At 37.2% G+C, this 21,459-nt stretch overlaps 2 protein-coding genes across 4 annotated transcripts in view; both read left to right on the forward strand.

Moving 5' to 3' along the window:
- Positions 1-975: 975 nt before the first annotated feature.
- Cox7b (cytochrome c oxidase subunit 7B) lies at positions 976-6,942 on the forward strand. The gene is made up of 3 exons (XM_005337497.4): positions 976-1,137; positions 3,891-4,015; positions 6,747-6,942. The coding sequence occupies exons 1-3, from the start codon at positions 1,098-1,100 to the stop codon at positions 6,822-6,824; spliced, it is 243 nt and encodes an 80-aa protein (XP_005337554.2). The 5' UTR covers positions 976-1,097; the 3' UTR covers positions 6,825-6,942.
- A 5,968-nt stretch (positions 6,943-12,910) lies between these two features.
- Atp7a (ATPase copper transporting alpha) overlaps positions 12,911-21,459 on the forward strand; it is a 144,771-nt gene continuing 136,222 nt past the window's right edge. For 2 of the 3 annotated variants that reach the window (XM_005337498.5, XM_040281628.2), the window contains exon 1: positions 12,912-13,168. The gene's annotated coding sequence lies outside the window, so the exon portion shown is untranslated. Of the gene's footprint in view, positions 13,169-21,459 lie in introns of all 3 variants that reach the window. The other variant, XM_078034738.1, reaches the window with a different exon arrangement.

A 21,459-nucleotide genomic window follows, 5' to 3' on the forward strand; every position in this document is an offset into this window, starting at 1 on the left:
CTGGGCCGCAAGCATGCCAGGCAAGCGCGCTACCGCTTGAGCCACATCCCCAGCCCCTGGCCAGTATTCTAAATCAACAGCTTACAAAATTTGTTTTACCAAATATTTATACATACAGTACAGAAATGCTTTCATTTTGTTTGATACTGGGGCTAAAATCCAAGGCCTCACATATGCTAAGTATATGCTCTTCCACTGATCTATATACTGCCACCACCAAGAATGTTTTTTTTTTTTTGCAACTTTTCTCTAAATTTGCAGTTATTTCAAAATTAAAATTTAATCAGTTAATATGTAGTATTATGAGAACTAAAGTGAAAGAAAGCAAGCAAATACGCTAGTCTTTATTTTTGTACTGGGGTTTAACCCAAGGGTGCCTTACCACTGCTGAAATATCTCCGCATCCACCTTCCTTTTTAATTTTTCATTTTTTTTTTATGCTGGGGATTGAACCCAGGGCCGTGTGCATGCAAGGTAAACACTCTACAAACTGAGCTATATCCCCAGCCATCCCCCCCTTTTTAAAAATCTCATTTTTAAGATATGGTTTTACTAAGTTACTTAGCGCTTCGCTAAGTTACTGAGGTTGTATTGAACGTGTGATCTTCCTGTCTCCGCCTCCCAAGCAGGTGGGATTACAGGCGTGCACCCCTTCCCCCGCACAAGTTAGCTTTGGAGGAAAAGAAAGAGGAACAAAGTCGTGTGGAGCGAGATACCAAACCCAAGCTTCTGGAATATTAACACCGTCTTGAAGCTGGTGCCTTAGGTGATTCAGCTTAAGGTCAGTGCCTAGGCTTTCCATTATAGAGTTCTAAATCTAGCTTCAAGATGTTCTCTCATTGTTTTAAATTAAATATCACCATGTGTCACTTATAAAGCTTCGCACTACATTTCCCAAAAGGCTTTTATCTTTCCTCGCGGTAATAAGGATTACAATTTCTATAGGTCCTTACAAATATCGCGAGACTTTACCAAATCTCATTAAGGATTCCTTCCCAAAGCCATTTTGTTTTTCAGGGCTCTCTGCAAGGGTACCTGGAGCGAATTTACTTCAAAGCAGCAGCTGCAGTTGCGGTAGATCCCTCTGCACTTCCACCATGTTTCCCTTGGTCAAAAATGCTCTGAGTCGTCTCCAAGGTGAGCAAAATCGTGAGCAAGCCATTTACAATAACCTTATATCCGTGTGTCCTCGTGGTCTTTTCGTTTTTCTTGCTCCAACATCCTGGCTCTCTAATTCTACATGCTGTCTCTTACTTCGTCCAAAGTCATTGGGGAGATATCCGTGGCATTGTCTTTATCGTCCTGTGTTTTTGTTTCATTTCCTAGCTCTGTCTCTGCTATTGGAGTCATATCCTCGTACTGCATTTTTAGTCTTGTAACCTATCTACTCTTTGATTATCTCTCGCTTCTAAAGTGATGTCCTACATTTTAGCTTTGGATCCACATTTAACCACACATAGAAGAACCTTCTCTCCCGTCCCTACAGCTGTAACTGTAGGAAACTGTAAATCCACCTCTTCACCTGTTTTCATGGCTGGGAGACGACCTAAATGATAGCCTTGTAGACTTAAAAAGCTATTTGCGGGTTGTTAACTGAAAATTAGTTGCCGTGAGAGCAATCATGGTTATCTTTTTTATCTAGAAGTTAGACAAATACAGGGAAATCTGAGATCAGCATCATGAACTGAGAATGCACTAGATTGGAGAGAAAAAATTTATTTCCATATTTGATTTGCACTGAAGGTGACCTTGAGTAATGTGAGTGAAGGTGACCTTATACAACCATCATTTACTAATGTAGCCATACTAATTTTAACTTTACATTAGGAGCATTACTTGACTGTCTTCTAAACACTCAAGCAGTTTTTAAAATAAATGAAAAAATAATAGCCCTACTAGGTTTCATATGCTAAAAGCCGTGCTCATTATTTCTTTAACTTGGGGTAAATGATTTAATCTCTGAACCTGTTTTCTGCTTTATAAAAGATTAGTAGATAAAACTTGCCTCATAGGATTGTTGACGATTATATGAAATTACCAATGTATGTTAACTAAATCATATTTTGTCGCAGAGGACAGATCTAAAGAAATCCACTTGGGTAATCTGTTTAAGTCAGAATTTTTGGTAATCATAATTTCTTTGCCCTTTAAGCAAGTGGGGAAATCTTGTACCTTAGGAATGCTTTTCTGTTTCTTTCAGTGTGGAATTCACACACGCTTTTTTTTTTTTTATTCTGTTCTGGAACAGAATACATTGTGAAATGTTTGTAAATTTGCACATCCTGGATGTGAGTTCTTAAAGATGAAAATGAAAGCTAAGATAGTTAGAAGAACAAAAAATAAAAGTTAAATGACTATCATGAAATAACCTGTTGTACCACACAGAAACCACTATATTCTTAAATGTTAGTGAATGTGAAATGTTGCTATTTCTTTAGTGTGCAGCATACTTTGATGTGTGTATATATACATATACATACACACATTTTGAGGCTTTTTATAACAATAAGGACTTGCTACTTAACTTGGAGAGGCAGGAAAAAAAAAAACACTTCCAGAATCTCTTGTTTCTTTCCCAAGTTGTCCTTCTCAGTTCCTCCAGGGACAGTTTGAAAGGTTGTTGTACCCTTTCTACAAGAATATAGTAAAAGCTAAGTTTTAATTTTATCATTTTGCTTAAAAATCTTTACTGTCTTCCCCAGCCTAGGAAAAAAATGCACCTTGTCCTTCAACTAAATGTAATTGATTTTCCAGTACACAGAGCTTTTCTGTCTCTGCCTCTTTTTCCCACATTAACAACCAGAACCTATCTGCCATTCAAAGTGCTTAGCTAATTCTACTTGCTTATATTGTAGTGATTTGTGTCTTCATGTGTACTATCCTTTTTCAGTCTGGAAGTTGTCTGGTGACAGATATCTGTTTTTTTTCATGTTTTTATATATTCTATTACAGTATGGTGCCCTATTCATTAATAATTTGTTGAGGTGGGGGGGTACTGGAGATTGAACCCAGGTGTACTTTAACACCAAGCTACATCTCCAAACCTTTATATTTTTTTATTTTGAAGTTGATGATGCTGGCCTTGAACTTGTGATCCTTCTGTCTTAGCCTCCCCAGTTGCTGAGATTACAGGAGTGTACCACTGTGCCTTACTGAATATTAATATCTTAAATATCCAGATTACTTTAGTTTTCGAGGGTTTTGTTGTAGTAATAATTTAAGGTCACTAGCATTTAGTGTGCTATAAATTTCATTTTGAGTTTATTTGCCTTTGTATGTTTTAAGTTTGTTGAGTGTTAACTTGAGTGAAAATTAAAGTTATACATATTCAAATTAATGAGTAGAAGCCAAGTTCCATCCACTTAGTGATGTTATTGGCATCACTTTTTTTTTTTTTTAAAGAGGGAGAATTTTTAAAAAATATTTATTTTTCAGTTTTCGGTGGACACAACATCTTTATTTTTTATTTTTTATGTGGTGCCGAGAATCAAACCCAGCGCCCTGTGCTTGCCAAGTGAGCGTGTTAGCGCTTGAGCCACATCCCCAGCCCTATTGGCATCACTTGTTACTTGCTTTTGCCCCTATTTTAGTTTGAAACTATTCAAACAGAAAAGATTTGGAAGAATTACATGATGAACATCCATATACTTACCATGTAGAGTCTGTGATTGTTATATTGCTGTATTTGTTTATTCACATATCTGTCCATTTGTCAATTGATCTTATTTTTGATGCATTTCAAAGTATACTACTGGGTTTTTAGCTGCAATGTGTTTTTAACATTTTATTGAACTGTGTTCCTTGACTTTTAAATTGGCAGTATCAGTTACATGTGTTATCTTTTCCTGATAATTGATATACTTATGTAATTTTTTTTTCTTTCCTGTAAGTTCGAAGCATTCAGCAAACAATGGCAAGGCAGAGTCACCAGAAACGTGTACCTGATTTCCATGACAAATATGGTAATGCCATATTAGCTAGTGGAGCCATTTTCTGTATTTCTGTATGGACATATGTAAGTATTGTTGATTGATAATTCTTTTTGTGGTTCTGGGGATTGAACACAGGGCCTACCCATGATAGGTAAGCACTTTTCATCGAGCTGTACCCCCAGTTCCAATAATTTTGTTAGATATTTCTTATTCTTATTTTGCTCCATGTATTAAAAAATGTTTTAACAAAGTACTACACATATGTAGTTAGGAGAGGCTGGGGATTTAGCTCACTTTGTAGAGTGCTTGCCTTGCATGCACAAGGCCCTGGATTTGATCCCCAGCACCAAAAAAAAAAAAAAAAAACCGCCCCCAAACAAACAAACATATGTAGTTAGGAGGGACTTGAAAGATTATCTGATCCCCAGTACAAGTATTTCCTCTTTAATATTCAGCATTCACCTATCTTCTGTTCTTAATATTTCCAGTCACAAATTGCTTATTAGATCACAGAGCGGTTTTTTGCAAATTGTGCATCTGTAAAAAGGATCTTATCATTGTGTTAAAATGTTTCCTGCATATCTGTTGTTCATTTGCAATATAGAAATTTTGATCTATCATGTTTCCATATGACAGACATTAAATATTAGAAAATTGATATCATGAGCTGGAGGTATAGTTCTGTGGTAGAGCACTTGCCTGGCATATACAAGGCCATAGATTCAATCTCTAGCACAAGAGGAAAAAAAAAAGATGATGAGAAAAGGAAATTGCTATCATGTCTCTTTAATCTTCTCTTTTAAGATTAAACATCTTGGGGCTGGGGATGTGGCTCGGGCAGTATCGCGCTCGCCTGGCATGTGTGCGGCCCAGGTTTGATCCTCAGCACCACATACAAACAAAGATGTTGTGTCCACCAAGAACTAAAAAATAAATATTAAGAAAATTCTCTCTCTCTCATTCACTCGCTCTCTTTAAAAAAAAAAAATGATTAAACATCTTTAGTTCTGTTGGTCATTTTTCTTGGGCTGGGAATCAAACCCAGGGCCTCTTGCATGCTAGGCAGGCACTCTACCACTATTTAAATGGTTGGGAAGAACTACTTCTCTAGTTCCCCTCAACTATCTATCTATCTATCTATCTATCTATCTATCTATCTATCTATCTATCTATCTATCTATCTATCTATCTTTAATTCTGAGACTGTGTCTTGCTAAATTGCTGGGGCTGGCCATGAACTTGCCATCCTCTTGTCATGGCCTCCGGAGTTGCTGAAAAATAGTCATGTGCTGCCATGCCTGACCTGTGGATCATTTTTTGTTCTATAGTTTCCAGGATTTTCACTAACTTAGGCCACTCCCTAGATAAAACTTAAGTGATCAGATTTTCTTCTAAAATTTTAGAATTTTCTGTAACAATTTTAGAATTTGAGTACAATATTCCTGATGGATAAGATGTAAAGTAACTTTTTTTCCATATTTTATATATATTGTTTATATATATTTTATATATATATATTACTTTTTTTTGTCCTGAGGATTGAAACCAGGGGCACTTAACCATTGAGCCACATCCCTAGATTTATTTAGAGACAGCATCTTGCTGCGTTCTTTAGGGCCTCACCAAATTGCTGAGGCTGGCCTTGACCTCAAGATCCTCTTGCCTCAGCCTCTTAAGCTGCTGGGATTACAGGTGTGCAATACAGCACCTGGCTACAGTTTACAGTTAACAATCTATTTACCAGTTACTATTAATTGATAAAGTAGGAGTCCTGAAATTTTAAATAAATATGTAAGTAGGGTTTAAAAGAAATCAGCTGTTGCCTTGATAAACAAAGAAGCTGTATTTAGACTTCTTTCTTGTTTTGTTTTTTCTGAAATCAGACATAATGTTTGTTTTTTGATTGTTTTTGGTGCTGAGAATTGAATCCGGGATTTGTGCATGCTAAGCACATGCTCTACCACTGATATCTACCCCCAACCCTGAAATAAGATAAAGTATTAAAATCAATGTGTACTCAACTATGGTAAACAAATATTTAACAAATGTGTGATTAGAGGAGATTTTGGAAGTTAAATAATATTTAACAAATGTGTGATTAGAGGAGATTTTGGAAGTTAAATACATCTTTTTTTTAAAGTTACACATGGACACAATGTTTTTATTTTTTATGTGGTGCTGAGAATCGAACTCAGCACCTCACACGTGTGAGGTCTGCTCTTTACCACAGAGCTACAGCCCCAGCCCCTGGAATTTAAATATTTTTGTTTTTAAATATTTTATTAGTTATTGATGCACCTTTTATTTGTTTACATGTGGTGCTGATAATTGATCCCAGTTCCTCATACATGGGAGGCAAACGCTTTACCACTGGGCCATAACCCCAGCTAAATACTTCTTAATTACAAAGTGTCTTTGGCAGTTATTTATCAGTTGTGGTTGAGGGAAGCAATATTTTGAGGAGGTACTATGGCACCCTGAATTGTAAATTTAAATTAAGTAAAATTTGTTTCCTTACTCATACTAGCCATATTTCAAGGCTTAGTAGGCATCTTTGGCTAGTGACTACAATACTGGGTAGCACAGATATAGAACATTTCCTTCATCTTTAGAAGTTCTAATGAATAGCACTGCTCTGGAGAATTAGGACAACAATTAGGCTTGACCTACATGAGGGCACTATATCCCAGGTGAATTTCTGTATATTTATAACCTTTAGAGTAAAATATCTTTATCACTTCCAAGATGTAGGCTCCAAGAGAACATGGATTTGGGTTTAAACATGTATAACTGACAGTATTTTAATTCTTACAGACAACAACACAAATTGGAATAGAATGGAACCTGTCCCCTGTTGGCAGAGTCACCCCAAAGGAGTGGAGAAATCAGTAATCATGCCAGCTGATGTAATACTGAATTTCAAAACCAACTCAAAATTGATGCCAAGTAAAAGCACTGTGTACCTACTAAATATGGCATTTATTGAAGAAATAAAGTATGCTTGAAACAATCATTGTAGATTTTCTTTCCTTTGTAAATGAACTAAGCTGTTCATTTTTCATTTATTTACTCTTTGTGTTCAGATTAAAGTCAAAATACTATAACACTTTTTAAAATAACTTCTTTGAAGTAGTATGAAAGGGAAATTTAGTTATCTGGAAGTCAACTTTATGGTAAGCTAGAATTATAGTTAACGAATAACCAATAGCAGAGCTATTTAGATCATCTTTGAGCTAAGTTTGGCCCTTGTATTGATTATGTCTACTGCTTTCTAGCTTTCATGTTTATATTTTGATTCAGCATTTTTAACTCCTTTTCACTCTTGGTTTAGTGAATTGAGGATGTCATCACAGCCAAGGAATAATGGTCCCATAAAATGAACTACTAGGTTGTGTCAAGCATAGCTAGTTATTTGGCTTCTCTGGAATATTTACCTTAATTAGAGGTTTTGAATTTTAGCATATTAGGGATATTTATGATGTTATTAAACAAAGGATCTGTCATATAGTCTATTTTTAGTTATATAGCTGTAGATATAATTAGAATTATTTAAGTTCAAAGTGATATTTGTTTTTTTATTTATCTTTCTTACATGACAATAGTGGAATGCATTACAATCATAGTTATCTATTCACACCATTTTTCATAACTATATAAGATATGTTTACTTCAAATTATTTTTTTGCATTACAATTTTTTTAAAGAGAATTTTAAAATTATTTTTCAGTTTTCGGTGGACACAACATCTTTATTTTTTTATTTTTATGTGATGCTGAGGATGAACCCAGCGCCCCACTCATGCCAGGCGAGCGAGTTACCGCTTGAGCCACATCCCCAGCCCAGCATTACAATTCTTTTTTTTTTTTTATTGGTTGGTCAAAACCTTACAAAGCTCTTGACATATTTCATGCATTAGCTTCAAGTGAGTTATGAACTCCCATTTTTACCCCAAATACAGATTGCAGAATCACATCGGTTACACATCCACATTTTAACATTACAATTCTTAATACATCTTTATACCACAATTTATCATATCTGATTGAATATAAAGTGTGTTGACACCGAATTCACATCTTCATAGATGTGTTTTGTATAATGATGAGGGACTCCTTCCACCATCCATGCTATTCCCCTTCTCCCTCCCTTTCAAAGTGATATTTGATATCAGTGAGTGACCTCTTGGTTTTCTATAATGGCAGTGTTATAACATTTCAACTTGTGGATTGTCCTGAGTTTAATATATGACATTGGCCTTGATGTGTAAAATGTTAGGTGAAGAAAAAAAAAAAGGTGAAGAAATTTACTCATACCATATTTCTTTACTTCCTTGGCTAAGAGCTATAGTCTTCTGTGTTTTTTTTAATAGTACTCTAGTAAGCAGAAAATGGAGTTTTAATCAAGTAATCTATATTAGGTAAGTGTAAACATTTCTTTTTTTGTTGATACTGAGGATTGAACCTAGGGGTGCTTTGATACTGAGTTCCATTTCCAGTCCTTATCTTTTTTGATTCAGTGTCTTGCTAAGTTGCTAAGGCTGGCCTTGAACTTGTACTCCTCTTGCCTCAGTCTCCTGAGTTACATTTACCACCATGCCTTGTAAATGTAAAGATTTCTAAAATCTGCTTACCTGATCTATAAAAGTTGTATGTTGTCTTTAGCAATCTCCAAGTTTACCTGATGTAGATAATGATTTATACTTAACATTTGAAAATATTTTACTTATGTGGAACACAAGTATGCTTTCATGGCAGTATGTCCTAGCATCTCAACAAATGCACCAAAGTCAGTGATTACATGCTTTTATATTACTATTTTGCAGAACTGGGGATTGAATTTAGGGATACTCTACAACTGAGCTACATCCTCAGGCCTCCCCAACCTTTTAAAATATTTTTTAGTCGTCAATGGATATTTATTTTTATATGCAGTTCTGAGGATGGAACCCAGGGCCTCACACATGCCAGGCCACTGCTCTACCACTGAACCACAACCCCAGCCCAATCCCCAGCCCTTTTTATATTTTTATTTTGAGACAAGGTCTTGCTAAATTCTTGAGGATGGCTTCAAACTTGAGATCCTCTTGCCTCAGCTTCCTGAGTAGCAGGTAGTAGCAGGCATTACTGTACGTGTGTGTGTGTGTGTGTGTGTGTGTGTGTGTGTGTGTGTATATACTTTTTGTGTTAGTGGAGATTGAACCTAGTGGTATACCACTGAGCTACATTCCCAGCCATTTTTAATTTTATTTTTGAAATGTTTTTGCTAAATTGCTGAGGCTGGCCTTGAGCTTGTGATCCTCCTGCCTCAGTCTTCTTGGTAACTGGGATTACAGATGTGCACCACTATACACAGAAGAAGGGGCCTGTTTGCCCTAAAACCATCCCATTTTAGGGGAAGGCAGGTAACAGGGATTGAATTTAGGGCTGTGCTTACATACCCAGCTTTTATTTTGAGACAGGGTCTTGCTAAGTTGCTGAGGGTGGCCTCAAACTTGCAATCCTGCCTCAAGTCACTAAGATCACAGACATGCACGCCACTGCCCCCCCGCGTACTGTGCCCATTTTTATTGATAAAATTTGAACATGTTATGAAATCTCTGTAGAAATGTTCCATAATAGGACTGACACTTTCAAATGTGTACAAATCTGAGTTATGATTAAACAAAATGTCTTATGGAAGTCTAAACCTTCTATTAGCTTCTATGTCTTCTCATTTAAGAATTATCACTCATTTCTAATGACTGGAGGTAATTAATGATCAGTATGATTTGTATCACTTCTGTAAGGTAAGTAGTTGTCTCTGTGTCTCTGTTTGCTAGCAAAAGTATGTTTATTTGTGTGATGAGACCTGGTGGTGGTAGTCAGCATCTATGAACAAGCTGTGTGTGTGTGTGTGTGTGTGTGTGTGTGTGTGTGTGTGTGTGTGTGTGTGTGTTGCTGGGCAGGGCATTGAAACTCAGGACCTCACATTCCAGAAAGGCACTCTACACCCTTAGCTCTGAACAGGATTCTAAAACTATTTTTTTGGCTGGGATATAGTTCAGTGGTAGAGCACTTGCCTAGCATGTATGAGGCCCTGCATTTGATTCCTAGAACTGCAAAGCAAACTTGTAGTTAATCTTGTTCTAATGGGTAATTCTAAGACTAACTTGACCACTGCTAGTAAGGAAACATTAGAGTAAATAATTTTTTGTCCTATCATAATAGTCTGACCTCGCAGCTTTCTTAGTGCACTCAGCCAAAAAAAAAAGTTCTATCTTTTCATACAAATGCACTGTTTATCCCATAACATTACTTTCAGAGTTTTAATGCCTAAAGTTGAAAGGTTGTCAAATTAGTCTTCCTATCTTCAATTATTTAATATGCATAAAAATTTGGATAAAGGACTCACATTAAAAGCATTGCCAATTCATTAAACATTTTATTGGAAAGATAAGCATTTTAAAATTGAGGTGGGGCTGGGGTTGTGGCTCAAGTGGTAGCTTGCTCGCCTGGCATGCGTGCGGCCTGGGTTTGATCCTCAGCACCACATACAAAGATGTTGTGTCTGCCGAAAACTAAAAAAAAAACCTAAAACTAAAAAAAAAAAATAAATATTAAAAAAAATATTAAAACCCAATTGAGTCAAATGTATGAAAGATGATATATCATGAGCTCTGTAATGTTTTGAACAATCAAAAAAAATTCTCTCAAAAAAATAATAAAATTGAGGTGAATGTTGTCAATCCAATTTCTTGGATTTGTTTTGTTTGTATTATTGGGGGTTGAATCCAGGGCTACTTTATCACTGAGTAACATCCCCAGCCCTTTTTGAGACAGGATCTTGCTATATTGCTGAGCCTGGCCTGGAACTTGTAATCATCCTGCCTCCCCATCCTGGGATTATATGTTTGTGTCACTGCACCCAGCATAAATCTCATTCTTAATTTTTACTCCAATACAATTATTTTGCATGTATACTCTAGTACTTTTAATTTTGTTCAATTTATCTAGAATGAGAGATACTGTGGTAGTTGTAGAGGCCCAAATGTTTTTACCTTGGTGATTATTCACTTTATTGGAGATATTAATACTACCTTTTAAGCATTTTGGGGCACTTGCTATGTATTCAATTCCCAGCAAACCAGAAGACTTACTGAAAGGCATATTCCTCTATTTGAAAGCTCATTCAATATAGTAATTATGAATATGTTAGTATGTTTGTGCACTGATAAGAAGGATTAGGGACGACACATTTAAAGGTAGAAGGTATTTTAGAGTGAGGGAAAGGCTGAGTGAAGTGTGGTTGAGAGAGGATTTTTTTATGGTGCTGAGGATTGAACCCATGGCCTCAAGCATGCTAAGTAGGTTCTCTACCACTGAGCCACACCCCCAGCCCTCATCTAGGATCATGCAGCACAGAGTGATAAACTTCAATATTTATATAGATTAAAGAGTCATTGGATCTGATATTCTGCTTCTAATATAGCTATATTCCTGGCTTTTGCCTTTCAGTGAATTTCAGTGAATTTAATATCATAGCTAAAAATCAAGTTGTTAATATTTGGCAACCCACTTAAAAGGTATCTTAATTTTTGTGATTTTTTTTTATGTGATGCTGGGAGTGGAACCCAGGGCCTTGTACATGCTAGGCAAACAACCACTGAGCCACACTCCTAGCCTTCTCATATATTGTAATTTTTAAGATTTTAAATTATGTGCTGAATTTTTATCAATAAATCTGCACACATTTATTGACATATTTATTGACAACTATAACTTAATACCTGGGAAGATATGGAGTCCTGAGGCAAAGTTTTTATTTATGTGGATAGGTGTAGGGGGAAGAGAATAATTTTGAAATACTTAAATGTAGGCAAAAATTTAGATTTGTGGATAACTTTAAATAGTGCATATCAAGGGTTAACAGGAATTTGACAACTGGTAGTATGGAAATTATTTAACATTTAAATAATATTAACTAATATGCTTAGTTTGTGCCATACACTTTTCTTTTTACATATATTTACAAATATTATTTACTTGAATATTTTTACAAATATTTGCACTTTGTGTACTATTTTGAATTCTGCAGCATTATTAGACTTTTTAATTTTCTGTGGGAACTGTGTTTAAATAATTCCAATTGAATTACAAATAATCATGTGATTAGTTTCCCCTTAATCTTATGACAGCTATTTCATGAGAGGAATTAGGAAAAAGCCACATCTTGTTTGGAAATAAGTGAAATGGAGACTCTTTTACTGTCCATAATATTAAAAAAAAAATCTTAGAATTTTGGTGCTTTTTAAAATGTCAAATTGGAACCTAAGAACAATATATATTTTTCTCAGAAACTTTCTATACTGTTTATTTTGTTTTTAGATTTTATATAGCTCATTTCCATACAAACTTACAATGATAGATGCTCTAATATTTTTTTGCATCCCTGGAATCCTCCAAGACTTTAAAATGTTGGTTCAATGAACAAATACATGAGGAAATGGTTCAGAGCTTGGAATGGCCATATATAAGTTACTGTGACATCCTAACACAAAGATTATGAATGTATAAATGGGTTGAGGATAAGATTATGGTTCTGGTGTTAATGTCTGCAGTTAGGTTACACAGTAAGAGAAGTTGACAGATCAATGGTAATTTCATGCTGGGCATGAACTATGTAAAAGATGATTTACAAGCATTTCTTATGGTATATCTTGGCCTGAGGTTTGGAAACAACAAATGACCAAGATATTGTTTTGGTAGATGGTAGATTTCATATCTCTCTCTCTCTCTTTCTCTTTCTTTTTGGCTTAGTTTGATTTGGGGGTTCCGGCGCTGGGGGAAAGAGGACTCTGCAGCGCTGAAACCAAGCCTGGCTTGAGGCTGCGTGTCAGCCTGGGGGCAGCAGAGGGCGGGAGAAGCTTGACTCTAGGCCCTGCGCTCCCTTTCACGTGACGCGTCGCTTTCATTCCCTTGTGGGCCCTGCTTCCGGCCGGGGCATCACCCGGAAGTGGGGGTAATCGAGAGAGGGAGGGGTAAGGACTGCCGGCCGCGGCGGCTGGGGTGGAAAAAGAAGAAGCAGAGGGAGGAGTTGCTGCTGCCACCACAGCCTCCGCCACAGCCGCCGCGGCTACTGTGACTTCCCGGAGTGTGTGAGCGTGGAGGTTGCTTGCGTGGATTTATCGCTGCCTCGGTCCGAGTAGCTCTGGAGGTTTATCCACAGGACAGAAAAAAAAAAAAAAAACCCCAAAACAGGTAAGTCCTACATCGGCTTCCCGTCATCCCCTTCTACTGGAGGGGGTGTTCTGTGCTGTCAGTCTGTACCACCCGGCGTGGTGAGAAGGTCATGTTAATCTGGGGCAATCTCGAAACTCTCTTACCTTCACAATTCAGATATTTACCACACTTACGTTTTACTTCCCCAAACGGGATAGAGGAGGGATTACATCCTCACCCGTGTCACTTTCTTATACCGTCCGGGGGAAGAGTCTCTTGATCATCCATGGCCTATGTTAATTAATTGAGTGCAGGAGAAGGTCTGTGTCCGGTGTTGGAAGTGACATCTCTGTATGCTTTGGAAACTAAGGTATTAAGATCACCATTAATGATGAAGTAATTTAAAAATAAATAAGTATTTGGATGCCTGACTTGCTCTGGAAGGGAGCATAGGCTGAATTAAGAGAGCCCTCTTGTTTCCTCTACATTTTCTTCATTGTGCCCCTTTTCTAGAAAAGTTACTCTGCATCCTTGCTGTGGCACCTCTATCTCTGTCTCTCTCTAATGTTAGGTATCGAATCCAGGGCTGTGCACAGCGTGTTATTTTTAACACTTTTAGTTTGTAGACGCTGAGGTTATCTTAAGCACTGACAACACTCCTAACGTTTTACAAGGCAATATTTTTCCATAATCTAAACTTTTAATCATAGCCTTTTCATCTCTAGCAATACTGCTTTGTTTTGAGACAATGTGTGTAGAACATTGAATTAAGTGATATTGAGGTGTGGGAGGTGGGGGGTTGCACAAGACTAAGACTTCTTGCCTTCAAAAGAGTCTGCAATCAAGTCAGTCGGCGTCAGCTATGAAGACATTGGGTTCTAGAAGTTCCACTAATTAAATTACTAGGTTTTAAAAATCTCATCCTTTTTTTCCCCTCAGTTCTTGTTTTTTTCAATGGATATTTATTTATTTATATGCAGTGCTGAGAATCGAACCTTGTGCTTCACACATGCTAGGCAAGAGCTCTACCACTGAGCTATGACACCAGTCCCAAATCTCATCCTTTTTAAAGGTTATTTTGAACTAAGATTTTAGTATTTTTTAAAATTTCAAACTTTTTTGTTTACAGTAATGACATGAAGGTTTTTTAAAAACAGTCTCACAACGTAGTAGGAAAGATAGATACGTGATCACTAAGCACAGTAACATTACATATTTGAAACAGGATGTGTTTATGAGAGAGCAGGGAATGGAACATTTGAACTTGGCATTGAATATTGGATAGGATTTAGCTTTGCAGGAATGGAAGGGGGCAGGACAGTCCAGGTAGAAGAAATTATGTGAGTAATGCTTCGGGGGCTGGAAAGATGAAGGACATTTTATCACTCACTGTCTGTCAGTGTCTCTATTTCTTTATCATGGTACTGGGGACTGATCTCCAGGGTCAGCCTATAACCCCAGCTGCTGGGGAGGCTGAAGCAGGAGGATCACTTGAGCCCAGCAGTTCAAGGAAAACCTGAACAACATAGAGATACTCTGTCTCAGGGAAGAGACTTGCTATCCTTTTATTCTTTGGGATGTGCTGAATCTCACACAACCCACAATTTTTTTAATTCTGATTGAGTTTTTGCCTTAAGTTTAACTTTATATCATTTTTAAAAATTGCTGGGAATGAATAATGTGTGTGTGTGTGTCTTGCTGGGGATCAAACCCAGGACACCTCACACATGGCCAGTGTGTGCATGTGTGTGTGTGTGTGTGTGTGTGTGTGTGTGTGTGTGTGTGTGTGGTGCTGGTGATCAAATCCAAGGCCTTACGCTTGCCAAGCAAGTGCTCTGTCACTGAGCTATATCCTCAACCAATGAATACAATGAATACCATTTTTAAAACCAAAAGATGTTCTGTTTTTTTCTTAAGGAAGTCTTTGCTTTTCCTTTTCTCCTTCAAGGTGACTTCTCTCTTAGTCTTCTTAACCTGATAGTAACTATACTTTTCCAATCACAGTTGAGATCTTGATTTGTGGCCTCTAAGTAGGGTTAAATATTAATCCTTCCAAGTGATAGGTTAATATCTCTATTCTTTAATATAGAGGGTTATTTTTCTTGAAACCAAGCATGCAGAAACAGTAAAATTTATTGAGAGAGAGAAATAGAGAGAGGAGGAGGAGGAGGAGGAGGAGGAGGAAGAAGAAAAAAAGAGGAGGCAGCAAAAATAACCCCTGCTGCTGGGAGTGCTGGTACACACCTGTAATCCTGGATACTCAATATTCTGAGGCAGGAGAGTGGCAAGTTCAAGACTAGCCTCAGCAACTTAGTGAGACCCCTCTCAAAAAAAAAATAGGTGAGGGGCTGGGGTTGTGGCTCAGCAATAGAGCACTTGCCTAGCACATGTGAGGCACTGGATTCAATCCTCAGCACCACATAAAAATAAATAAATAATATAGAGTTATCATGTCCATGTATAACTAAAAAAGATTTAAAAAAACTAACTGCAGTTTTTTAATATTTATTTTTTAGGTGTAGTTAGATACAATGCCTTTATTTTATTTATTTTTATGTGGTGCTGACAATCGAACCCAGGGTCTCACATGTGCTAGGTGAGCATTCTACAGCTGAACCACAACCCCAGCCCACTAACTGCAGTTTTTTTTTTTAAAGAACAGGATATAGCTAAGTGGTAAAGAATCCTGGGTTTCCCCAGCTAACGTCCTGCAACCTTTACTTCTGTGAGAACTCTAAAGGCAATACCTTTCTTTCTTTTTTTTTTTTTTTTTGGTACAGGGGTTGAACCCAGGGCCACATTACCACTGAGCTATATCCCTAGCCCTTTTATTTATTTATTTTTATTTTGAATCAGGGTCTCACTAAGTTGCCCAGGATAGCCTCCAACTTGCATTCCTCCTGCCTTAGCATCCTGAGTTGCTGGGATTACAAACGTGTACCACTACACCTGGCTCAATACATCCCTTTTTTTCTATATTCCCTGTTAAAACTGCCTTATTCTATACACTGTATTTATTTATTCATTTATTGAGGTATCAGAGATTGAACTGAAGGGTGCTTAGCCACTGAGCCGTATCTCCAGCCTGTTTTTATATTGCATTTTGAGACAAGGTCTCACTGAGTTGCTTAGGGCCTCACTAAATTGCTGAGGCTGGTCTTAAACTTGTAATCCTTCTGCCTCAGCTTCCCAAGTTGTTGGGATTAGAGATGTGTGCCACTGCACTCAGCTTTATATACTGTATTTAAAAGTGCTTGTCAGACTTTATTAATTGAGACTTGACATTCCAATGAGTGAAAATAATCTTCATTTGCTAGTTTAGAAAGAAACTTGTGACGAAACATTTGAGTTTATAGTCACTGGCAAAGATGAGAATAACATATATGAGAGTAACTACTTGTTTTTATTAAAAGGCAGACCACATTTTACAACATCTATATTTAAACAGTAGTATTTTGTAGAACATACATCAGAATTGGTGGGGGTAGATAGTTGATCAGCAGTGGTCAGTCCAGATATTACCAATATCCCTGTGATTATATTTTTCACTTCTAAGTCTCAGTGTTCAGGTTAATTGAATGTTATATAACTTGCTTACTTAACTTGATGAGATAGTATGGCAGGAAAACTATCAACATTTCTTTATAACATGGTTCTTTAAAGTGAAAAGGCATCTGGGTGCTGCTAGTGTTGCCTGTAATCCCAGCAATTTGGGAGGCTGAGGCAGAAGGATTGCAAGTTCAAGGGCAGCCTCAGCAGTTTAGTGAGGCTCTAAGCAACTCAGTGAGATTCTGTCTCAAAATAAAACAAATAGAAAGGACTGGGGATGTGGCTTAGTGGTAAAGCATCTCTGGGTTCAATTCCCAGAACACAAAAAAAGTGAAAGGGCATGATATTCCTGGTTTCAAAATATATGTTCCTAGGTTGTCCAGCATAGTTAACAAATTAAAATTCTTTTCTAATTTTAGTGTGTGCTCAGGTTTATGGGATATAAATATAATATCAGCAGTCACAGCCCTTCTTTAATGGGAATGAGGAAAAAATCCTAATTTTGAGCAAGTTTATGTGCATTTTATACTATATTTTTTGTCTACATTTAGAATTGTATAGCTATGTTTTGAGGATTTTTATATTGGTGTTAGGGATTGAACCCAGCGATGCTTTACCACTGCGTCACATCTCCAGCCCTTTTTAATGTTTTAAAATATTTTTTAGTTGTAGTTGGACACAATACCTTTATTTTATTTATTTATTTTTATGTGGTGCTGAGGATCGAACCCAGGGCCTCACACATGCTAGCTGAGCACTCTACCACTGAGCCACAACTCCAGTCCCCTTTTAAATTTTTTATTTTGAGACAGAGTGTCACTATGTTGCTGAGATCCTCACTAAATTGCTGAGGCTGGCCTTAAACTTGCAATCCTCCTTCCTCAGCCTCCTGAGTCACTGGGATTACAGGCATCCATCTCTGTGGCTGGCTGCTCTTTTTTTTTTTTTAATTTAACATTTATTTATTTTTTCTTAGTTCTCGGCGGACACAACATCTTTGTTGGTATGTGGTGCTGCTGAGGATCGAACCCGGGCCACACGCATGCTAGGCGAGCGCGCTACCGCTTGAGCCACATCCCCAGCCCCAGCTGGCTGCTCTTGAGGATTTGAAAGAAAGTTGTTTTTGCTTATTTTTATCATAAGTCTCTAGAAGTTTGCTTTTTTCAGACCTATGATCAGGAGTGCATTTTAATGTTATGCTGATTGAAATAAATGTTTTTTTTTCACATGTAAGTTATGTTGTTTTTTTTAATATTTATTTTTTTAGGTATAGATGGACACAACACAATGCCTTTATTTTTATGTGGTGCTGAGGATCGAACCTGGGTCCCGCCCATGCTAGGCAAGCGCTCTACCACTGAGCCACAATCCCAGTGCCTAGTTATGTTGTTTTAACCTGGCCATTGACATTGTTTCATTTGTTCATTAAAAAGTAATGTATTTTTGTAGAGCATGGTGGCATATGCTTGTAAGCCCAGCTACTTGGTAGGCTGATGCAGGAGGATTGCAAATTTGAAGCCAGCCTGGGCAACTTAGTGAGACTTTTTCTCAGAATTAAAAATTAAGGGCTGATGATGGAGCTCAGCATGCAAGGCCCTGGGTTCAATCTCCAGTACCAGAAAAAACAAACTAAAGAAAGAGTTCCACGTATAATTTTATCTGTTGTGGTAAGAATAAAGGAAGGTATCTTTTTTTTTGAGAGCAAAGTAACAAGATTTATTAGAGTAATAGAAAGAAGCAGAACTTCCAAAGAGGGAGGGGTCCCAAAAGAGGGATATCCTAACTTTTTTGATGATGATAAAATTATTTGTGCTAAGATTTATTCTTTTTACTATGCTGTTGACCAAAGCCAGGTCATCATCACACATACTAGGCAAGCATTCTACCATGGAGGAGCTACAACTCCAATAGAATTATTTTCTTAATAAATAATAAATTCATTACTGCATTAATTATTGTTAATGCAATATTAAACCAATAATACCAAGAATATGGCATTAGTTGTTAATAAATATATTGATTGTATTTTTACCACTAATTTTTTTAAAGTAGTGGGGATTGAACCTGGGGGCATTTTACTACAGAACTACATCCCTGGTCCTTTTGTGTGTGTGTATGTGTGTATGAGAGAGAGAGAAAGAGAGAGAGAGAGAGAGAGAGAGAGAGAGAGAGAGAGAGAGAGACAGAGACAGAGACAGAGACAGACAGGGTCTTGCTAAATTGCTGAGGCTGGCCTCCAATTTGGAATCCTCCTGTCATAGCTTCCTGAGTTACTGGGATTACAGGTTTGTGCAACTGTGCCTGGCTGATTGTATTATGGAAAAATCATATTGCCATTATTTGCATATAGTGAGTTTCATACTGACCAATAAATTTCTTCTTCTCTTTTACTGTTAGTTCCAAATAGTAGTTGTTAGTTCATATTTATAGCTCTACTATATTGATACTAATTTCTAATTACAATTATAAGTGCATTTTTGTATATTAGCCATCAAATTGGTGTCATATCTTCAAATATTATCCATCTAAGTCACACCTGTTTCTAGCTGTGTGATAATATTAATTGGGTCATAAAAAAACCTTTGTAATGTTCAGATACTTTTAAAGACTTAAATTCATTGAATGATGGTGAGTAAAAAATTTATTTAGTACAATTTTTTTTAAAGAGAGAGTGAGGAGAGAGAGAGAGAGAGAGAGAGAATTTTAAAATTTATTTCTTAGTTTTTGGCAGGCACAACATCTTTGTTGGTATGTGGTGCTGAGGATCGAACCCGGGCCGCACGTATGCCAGACGGGCGCGCTACCGCTTGAGCCACATCCCCAGCCCCTAGTACAGTTTGTTTTTTAACGTTGAGTGCCAGGTATGTGATGAAATAGTTTGTCCATTGTGTTTATTTCAAAAATAACCCACAAATTTCTGTTTCTTAACATTTTAGGGGGCTGGGGATGTGGCTCAAGCGGTAGCGCACTTGCCTGGCATGCGTGCGGCCGGGGTTCGATCCTCAGCACCACATACCAACAAAGATGTTGTATCCACTAAAAAATAAATATTAAAAAATTATCTCTCTCTCTCTCTCTCTCTCTCTCTCTTAAAAAAAAACATTTTAGGGCAAGTGGTAAGTCATAGGATCTTCGTTCTTATACCTTTTTTTTTTTTTTTTTTGGTGGCATTGGAGATTGAACCCAGAGGCTTGTGAAATCTAGGCAAGCACTCTACTGAATACATTCCCATTCCTTTTTATTTTAAACTTTTTTTTTTCTGGTACCAGTGGTTGAACTCAGGGGCACTCAGCCACTGAGCCACATCCCCAGCCCTATTTTGTATTTTATTTAGAGTTAGGGCTTCACTAAGTTCTGGGCCTTGCTAAGTTGCTGAGGCTGGCTTTGAACTTGTGGTCCTCCTGTCTCAGCCTCCTGAGATGCTGGGATTGTAGATGTAAAGGCACTGTACCTGGCATAGTTTTATATATTTATTTTTAATTTATTCATTTTAATTAGGCATATATGATAGCAGAATGCATTTGTTTCATTGTACACAATTGCAGTACAAGTTTACATTTCTCTGGTTGTACATGAAATAGCATCACACCATATGTGCAGTCATACATGTGCCTAGGGTAATTATGTCCATCTCATTCCACCATATTTCCTGCCCCTATGCACCCTCCAGTTTTATTTTTAAGTGTATTTAAATATTTGCTGAAGATGAGTACACTGGCATGTGCCTGTATTCCTCATGACTCAAGAGGCTTCAGGAGAATGGCAAGTTCAGGGCAGCCTGAGCAACTTAGCCAGACCCTCTCTGAAAATAAAAAATAAAAATTACTGGGGATGTAGCTCAGTGGTAAAGAACCCCTAGGTTTAATCACCAGTATCCCTCTATCAAAAAAAGTGTTGGAGCCTCTGGTACCAAACTGCTTGATTTGGAATCCTAGCTGTTCTCCTTGCAACTTGTAGGACATTATGAAGACTTTTCCCCTCCTTTCTTTCCTTTTCTTTCCTTCCTATCTGTCCCCCTCCTTCCCTCTCAAGGTAAGGCAGGTTCTCTTACCGGCTATATCCCAAACCCTCCTTTAATTTTTTTTAAAATAATTTTTTAGTTGCCAATGGACCTTTATTTTATTTATTTATTTTTTATTTTGAGAGAGAGAGAGAGAGAGAGAGAGAGAGAGAGAGAGAGAAAGAGAATTTTTTAATATTTATTTTTTAGTTTTCGACAGACACAACATCTTTGTATGTGGTGCTGAGGATCGAACCCAGGCTGCACGCATGCCAGGCGAGAGCGCTACCGCTTGAGCCACATCCCCATCCCCCTCCTTTAATTTTGTAAAATGGAAGCAATAACAATACCTACCTCCTGAGATTTTCTTTTTTTTTTTGAAGCTAGAATCAACAATTTTTTATACCTTTATTTTGTTTATTTTTATGTGGGTGCTAAGGATTGAACTCAGGGCCTTGCACATGCTAGGCAAGTGCTCTACCACTGAGCCACAACCCCAGCCCCCTCCTGAGATTTTCAATGAGTTGATACATGTCAAGCTATAAGAAGAGTGCCTGGCAGGTAGTAAAAATATAATAAAGTTAGTTTGTAATATTATTTTTAAATATTTATGATAAAAGTAATTTTAACAACATATATAATAAAATTGTAAATTTTAGTTCTGCTGTACTATAAATTTACTAGACTATTGGAGCAATATACTAATCAATATCTACAAGCAATATTTAATTTCCAAATTACACCACAGAAAGTGGAAAACTCATATTGGAAGGGTTCAGTA

Source organism: Ictidomys tridecemlineatus, chromosome X, assembly GCF_052094955.1.
Source record: "Ictidomys tridecemlineatus isolate mIctTri1 chromosome X, mIctTri1.hap1, whole genome shotgun sequence".
Lineage (NCBI taxonomy): Eukaryota > Metazoa > Chordata > Mammalia > Rodentia > Sciuridae > Ictidomys > Ictidomys tridecemlineatus.

Coding starts and splice junctions, on each gene's coding strand:
- Cox7b (XM_005337497.4), top strand. CDS start 1,098: ATGTTTCCCTTGGTCAAAAATGCTCTGAGTCGTCTCCAAG. Junction 1,138..3,890: donor TGCTCTGAGTCGTCTCCAAG/GTGAGCAAAATC, acceptor CTTTCCTGTAAG/TTCGAAGCATTCAGCAAACA. Junction 4,016..6,746: donor GTATTTCTGTATGGACATAT/GTAAGTATTGTT, acceptor TAATTCTTACAG/ACAACAACACAAATTGGAAT.